This window comes from Nerophis ophidion, linkage group LG22, assembly GCF_033978795.1.
Source record: "Nerophis ophidion isolate RoL-2023_Sa linkage group LG22, RoL_Noph_v1.0, whole genome shotgun sequence".
NCBI classification, from domain to species: domain Eukaryota; kingdom Metazoa; phylum Chordata; class Actinopteri; order Syngnathiformes; family Syngnathidae; genus Nerophis; species Nerophis ophidion.
Genome location: NC_084632.1, coordinates 23,991,708 through 23,999,196, shown reverse-complemented (window position 1 = coordinate 23,999,196; position 7,489 = coordinate 23,991,708). Strand labels below are relative to the sequence as shown.

At 37.7% G+C, this 7,489-nt stretch overlaps 1 protein-coding gene across 2 annotated transcripts in view; it reads right to left on the bottom strand.

The window, feature by feature from the left end:
* The window catches only part of LOC133540713 (cytosolic phospholipase A2-like), a 63,308-nt gene that overhangs the window by 12,117 nt on the left and 43,702 nt on the right, over positions 1-7,489 (bottom strand). For both annotated transcript variants that reach the window (XM_061883564.1, XM_061883563.1), the window contains exons 13-17: positions 6,266-6,331; positions 4,809-4,939; positions 4,585-4,696; positions 1,385-1,569; positions 1,114-1,303 (exon numbers count right to left, since the gene is read on the bottom strand). In XM_061883564.1, the coding sequence (XP_061739548.1) occupies positions 1,114-1,303; positions 1,385-1,569; positions 4,585-4,696; positions 4,809-4,939; positions 6,266-6,331 (684 nt within the window). The remainder of the gene's footprint in view (positions 1-1,113; positions 1,304-1,384; positions 1,570-4,584; positions 4,697-4,808; positions 4,940-6,265; positions 6,332-7,489) is intronic.

The following is a 7,489-nucleotide window of genomic DNA, read 5'->3' as shown; positions in this document are numbered from 1 at the left end:
TTTGAATAAAAACGTTTTGGTACAATGAGTTTACTTATTCAACCTGAGGGTTGCAGTTTCGCTCCCAGCCTCTTGCCATCCAAATCGCTGCTGTTGTGTCCTTGAGCAGGACACTCCACCCTTTTCCCCCCAGTGCCGCTTACACTGGTGAATGAATGATGAATGATGAATGATGGTCGGAGGGTAGGTGCAAACTGGCAGCCACGCTTCCGTCAGTCTACCCCAGGGCCGCTGTAGCTTACCACCACCAGGTGTGAATGAATGATGGGTTCTCACTTCTCTGTGAAGCGCTTTGAGTGTCTAGAGAAGTGCAATATACTGTAAATCTAATCCATTATTACTGCTTATCCCTACATTCCTTTTTGCGGCTGTTATTATAGGATTAGCGTGTATCCATGTTAAAATAGGTTGTTCTATTCACACATCACACGTCATGCTACATTTTTACCAAAATGTTCTTCATATGAAAAATCTTCCGTAGGAAAAAGTTTGGAAAAGGGAACCCTTCAATCGGAAACTGATTCAGTATTCAGTCAGTATAAGGTCCTACAATCTGGAAGTCCATATATGGACAAAGCATGGAAAAAAAAAACCTTCCGCAACATCCATAAACAGGCTGCGGAAGTACGTGGGCAGATGGCCGACTGAATGTAAAGAGGCGCTGGAGTGGGGATGAGATGTAGATGTGGTGTTAGGATGTCTTTGTGTGTCTAATGATAAATGTCTGTTTACACATACTACTCTCCCACTGGACTGAGAGATTCCCTCCCAGCACCTGGCTCCTCAAGGAACCATCTTTCTCCCAAACGGCTAATAAAACACAAACGGACCGCCAAGGTTCCTGTCTGTATGCACACGCAACCGGCAAAATGTATGCTGGCTTAAAAGCCCAGAATTTCCATGAATGACCGCACACACCCACATTCAATCGTGAGCAATGGGGCCTAACTGGCGAGACATAATTATTGTGTCAATGTTGTTGTTGAATGATTGTATAACTTCAAGGAAGAGATGCCTCATGTGAAATGACGGTAAAATGGCATAAAGGGGTACAGTTAGATTGTTTTTCCTTCCACATATTTTGTGGAAAGCTCGCCATGTGTACTCACTTACCAGGCGCTTTAAACTCCCTGAAGTTGATGTTGACCAGAACAAAGTGGATGACAGTTGGGCAGTTCTTTTCGCCTTTTTTGGGTTTGAACACGTAGCATTCCTTCAGGCCCTCTCGGTCGAAGACTTTCGGATCAATTTTGGGGAATGGAAGCTTGTTCATACGAGCCCATTTTTCCGCCAACAAGAGCTCCTGAAGCGTTGAAATTGACCGATGATGACATGAAACCATTTTTTCAATGAATATTTGTCAATGTAGTGGAGTAAGTCAGACCTTGAATGGCGGGCTGGAGTCACTGGGTCGTGCAGAGAAATCAAAGGAGATGATGAGGTCGACGGTGCGTTGGGGCCGCAAGAGGAGAGGGTATGGGAGGTTGTAGGTGAGGCCGCTGTCCACCACATGGATCTTCTTACTCTTCACATCCAGAGGTTCATAAATGCGGTCAAACTCGTCAGGGTCTATGAAAGTGGCACACCATTAAGTCAGCTATGACTGGAATAAATACCCGGGACAGTATGTCACACATGTTGCATTGTCAACATTCAACCACTGGACACTTCGAAAGACACCTCCGAGGTACCATAATAACATAAAGACTTACTTGAAATCTAGTCTAGATGTTAGAATTTTAAGCAGTTTAAAAAGCTTTTAGTAAATCCTACTTTAAAAAGTAAAATGACATGTTATCCTTGATATAATACCAATATAAGTTGCTACATATACACTAGATGCCAGGTTAAATAGAGGTACAGCTCTCGAGGTGACACGAGCACCTGGACATAAATGGTCAAAATTGTTGGCTATTAGTCATTATTGTCAGCCATCTACAATGTTCCACGTGCATGCAAGTTGTGTGCTGTGAACTGATAGCATAGTCACTTCTTGCTGTCTGCTGATCTGACCATAAGCTCATTAAGTTGTCTGGTACAGTTCCCCAAAAGTGTAGTGTGTCTGATCATTTTGTACCGTGTCCATAGTGATATATTACCAACCTCTACAGCACATGTGTCAAACTCAAGGCCTGGGGGCCAGATATGGCCCGCCACATCGCTTTATAATGCCTGGAAATAAAGCACCTTATCTTTTCTTACTAAATGTATGTGTTCTTTCCATTTTGACAGAAAAACCCCATGTAGTGCATGAAATTGCATTCCTTGCAAACTTTAGTAGTATCCAATAATGCAACAAATATTCTATTATAATAATTTCCAAACCATTTTTTTTTTGGTGAAATTACAAAATAAATACTTAAATATTTGCTTGACTAATTAAAGTTAAAGTACCATTGATTGTCACACACACACTAGGTGTGGCGAAATTATTCTCTGCATTTGACACATCACCTTTGATCACCCCCTGGGAGGTGAGGGGCAGTGAGCGGCAGCATTGGCCACGCCCGGGAATCATTTATGGTGATTTAACCCCCAATTCCAACCCTTAATGCTGAGTGCTAAGCAGGGACGTAATGGGTCCCATTTTTATAGTCTTTGGGTTTGAACTCACGACCTACCAATCTCAGGGCGGACACTCAAACCACTAGGCCAGTGGTTCTCAAATGGGGGTACACGTACCCCTGGGGGTACTTGAAGGTATGCCAAAGGGTACGTGAGATTTTTTTAAATATTCTAAAAATAGCAACAATTCAAAAATCCTTTATAAATATATTTATTGAATAATAATTCAACAAAATATCAATGTAAGTTCATAAACTGTGAAAAGAAATGCAACAATGCAAAATTCAGTGTTGACAGCTAGATTTTTTGTGGACATGTTCCATAAATATTGATGTTAAAGATTTCTTTTTTTGTGAAGAAATCTTTAGAAATAAGTTCATGAATCCAGATGGATATCTATTACAATCCCCAAAGAGGGCACTTTAAGTTGATGATTACTTCTATGTGTAGAAATCTTTATTTAGAATTGAATCACTTGTTTATTTTTTAACCAGTTTTTAGTTATTTTTATATCTTTTTTCCCCAAATAGTTCAAGAAAGACCACTACAAATGAGCAATATTTTGCACTGTTATACAATTTAATAAATCCGAAACTGATGACATAGTGCTGTATTTTACTTCCTTATCTCTTTTTTTCAACCAAAAATGCATTGCTCTGATTAGAGGGGTACTTGAATTGAAAAAATGTTCACAGGGTGTACAACACTGAAAAAAGGTTGAGAACCACTGCACTAGGCCATACTTTCAAAGTAAGATATGCATGAAATTGTACACTGTATCAATGAAAATAGATTTTATAGTAAAATTAATTTTGGTTTTTTTTACAGCATATTACTGTATATTTAAAAAACTCCGCAACTGTTTTTTTCTCTGTGAAATTCTGTCGACTGAGCTGCCAGTTTTTCTCGGAAAATCTATGGTTGTTGTTTTTTACGGTTTATTACTGTAAATGGAAAAACAGTAACACATTTTCTATACAGAAAAAAAACAGTGGTAGTAATTTTTCATTTATGCTGTAAAAAACACCATAGATATTTCAGTAAAATTCTGGCGACTAAGCTGTCATTTTTCCCGTCAAAAAACAGTGGTACTGTTTTTTCCAATTACTGTAAAATGTTAAAAGAAAAAAAAACTGTATATTATAAAGTAAAATTCCGGTGACTGAGTTGCCAGTTGTTGTTTTTTTGCTGAAAAATCTACACTATTTTTACGGTGTATGTAAAAAATAAATATATTATTCAAATGCATAGGCCTATTTATATATTGTTCACTGTTAGAAGCTGCCCGCTGAGGTCAGCCATAACTGCAACGTGGTCCTCAATGAAAACAAGTTTGACTCTAGGGATTAAAATACCAAATTTTGATAAAATATTTTATATTTTCTTAAATTAGTTCTTAAGAAAAATAAAAGCCCAATCTAAGTCATTGTATGGATATTGTAAGTCTTATAATTTAGGATGCTCAGACCAGGCATTTTTTGCCGTATACACCCTGGACAAGTCGGCACCTCATCGCAGGGCCAACACAGATAGACAGACAACATTCACACTCACATTCACACACTTGGGCCAATTTAGTAAATCATAAAATCAATTAGTAAACGTCAATAATTGATTTGTTTATTGTAAATAAAGTAATACAGACAGTTGTAAAATGTGATTGACTGCAGCGAGCCACCTCACCGAAAAAATCAGACCAGCTCCTTTATTTTAGGGGACTTTTGTTACAGTTTTGCACACCTTTCCTTGAATTTAATAACTATGGGAAAAATTTAACTGTTTCTTTTTACAAATGCACTGTTTTTTAAAGTTGCAAGTGATAGTTTATTATTTAGTGAATTAAAAAGAAATGTAACACTTCATCAACATATATAAACTATAGATGCATCAGTATTCAATTTTTAATCGAATCTTAGCTCCTGAATCATAATCTGAATCGGAATTGAATCGTAAGGGGCCCAAAGATTTCCACCTCTGCTGGCTATTATCATTTTAAAACAAAAACATGCTTGTTGTTACCTGTCACAGCGTCTACCTCCTCCTCTGGTGTAAGTGCATGGCAGATGACCCCACTGACAGGAGAGAAAGGCATGCTGGTGTTCAGGTTCAGGCCCAACATGAAGTTATGCACCTGGCCAAATGGAGTCAGGATAGAAAATGTTAGAATTTTTTTTTTTACAGATTTAATTCATCTAACAGAACAGAAATACAAGGAATCTACTAATAAGTTTAACTTTTGACACCTTGCCAGCACGGCCCTCTCTGGTGTTAAACAGGGCTGAGTCGCTGAAGAGCGATGTGAACATCCTTTGTACCCAGCTGGCCTGAGCAGTGCGATGATACTCATCCTCAGCCTCTTGGTTCTCTGTGCCGACTGAACACCAACATGATTATTTAGAAACGTACAGTACAGCTCTTTTAAATGCAATGACAACATAGCCTCATAAACAGTCACAATAATTAGAAGTAATAATTACTAATCAGATACGATGTACTTTTTCTAGTTTGGACTTGGTAATTTTACTTTAAAAGGGGCCACATTGTGATTTTTGTTGTACATTTAAAACACTTCCTTGTGGTTTACATAAGAACTGTGTTTTTTTGGTTAAAATTGTGCAAAGATTGTGTTTTACAGACCATCTTCAAGGCGCTTTCTGACAGTCTCTTCAGAATGCCCTGTTTTGTGGTGGTCTTATTTCACGGGCTGACGCCCTCCTCCAGGCCAAGTCGTCATCGCCTGCGTCTCCACGCCGTCAGCATTGTTTAGTTTTGGTGCTTTCATATTGAGACTACTGACAGACAGTAGTGAGCACTATACACTACTTTTTATTAGAAATGCCACCAGCAGAGAATTACAGCATGCATGTGCATGTACGAGCCAGTCTTCTCCAAAACAAAAGCTATAGAACTAAAAGTACTTTATTTACTATAACTAAATAAAAAAGGCTGACCCAGCAAAGCTCTTGAGATAAATCTTTACCATATAAGAAGATTTCCGCTGACGTAAATAAGACAAAATATGTAAAGTTTTGAATTCCAAGTTTGGAGTAAGTTTGGAAGAAGGCAAGATTGTTTTATAAATATCTCTGCCATGCCGTTTGATTTCAGACTAATACGGATCCCAAATACAAAAAAACCCAAAACAGGCACCAACAGGTAAGAAAAAATGGTTTTGCGCAACATGACCTCTTTAAGAGATTGACTTCAGCCTTGTCTGTATCTGTTATGCTCATCTCTATCTAATATGAAGTGTGCAGAATTCTTAAGGAAATATGTAATACAACTGTGGAGCGATGATGTTTGCCAACATGTGGGAGGTTGTTTGTGTTCCCAGAATTTTAAAAAGAAACATGATATTTGTTTTATTTAATGCAGGACAAAACATTGACTTTCACTGCTTTTCCCAAAACATTTTACTACAGGTTTTTTTGTTTACGACACTTTTTTTTCCCCGTTCCCTTTATCTTAGACAGAAATGGCTTCCACATATTCAGCAAACACATCATTACAAGGAAAATGCTGAGCTTTGACCTTTGAGTAAGATTTAATGATGTACCAATGGACAGATGGAAATTTTACCACGAACATGCAAAACATATGGTCAGGACTTCCACGTTCCCTTATATACAGTAATATGTAAATACACAAGCAGTGTCATTTGAAACTCTAACTTTTTCCCTGGAGTAAAATTGTAGCTCACCTTTGCGGGGTTCATCCTCGTTGTCCATACTGTCTTCTCCAACAATGTGCTGTGGTTTAATCTGCTCTGTAAAATGAGACACACGTCAAGGTGTATATTGACAATAGCCTTAGTGCACATCAACACTGCACCCTAAAGATGCTGAAATACAGAGTCTTCTTTGCCACTCTCAAATTACACAAGGTACCAACATGTAATACCAGTGATGAATAAATACGTTCTTTAACAGGGTGGAAGTGTTTTCAGCACTTTAATAAGACCAATATATTGTCTCTTTGCATGCAATAGTGGCCTGCACTTTTTTGGAAGTTTGCCAATCATTCACAATCATTGTGTGAGAGAACAACAGTTTTTATTTTTGATGCATTCTAAATATCAAAAAAATGCGATCAAAAGTCAGCTTCCAGTGGAGCCTGTAGGAGTCACTCTATTCTGCCAATAAAAGCTCTTAAAACCTCCATTAAGGTTTTATATACATGATGTAAGTATGTAAGTAAACATTGAATTTTTACTTATTTTGATCATTTTAAGCATATCCGACACATTAACATCGTTCACTTTTTTTTTTTTTACTTCATCACTGATTATTACTCACTGCAGTCAGTAAGAGCCAACAAACTTGATAAAACAGCACTTACTGTACAAGGTCTTCTCTCACTAGAATGGTCATATATTCCCATTTAAGTGATTAATGACTCAATCCTCGCGAAGATAAGGGAGGTGCACTTTTTTTGGAAGCTTGTCAATCATTCACAATCATTATGTATGAGAAGAACACAAGAGTTTTCCTTTTTGATGCATTCTAAATATAAAAAAATGTGATCAAAAGTCAGCTTCCTGTGGAGCCTATAGGAGTCGCTCTATTCTGCCTATGACAGCTCTTAAAACGTCCATTAGGGTTTTGTATACAGGATGTAATTAAGTAAGAAAAGATTGATTTTTTATTTATTTTTATCATTTTAAGCAAATGCGACACATTAACTTAAAAAAACGCATCACAACGCTCACCTTTTTTTTTTTACTTCATCACTGGTTATTACTCACTGTAGTCACTAAGAGCCAACAAACTTGATAAAACAGCACTTACTGTACAGTGTCTTCTGTCATTAGGATGGTCATATGTTCCCATTTAAGTAAGAAATGACTCATAATCCTCGTGAAGAAAAGGGAGGTGCAACTCAGCATCTTTTTGTGTCGTTCTTGCCATTGCTGGGTCTAAATTGG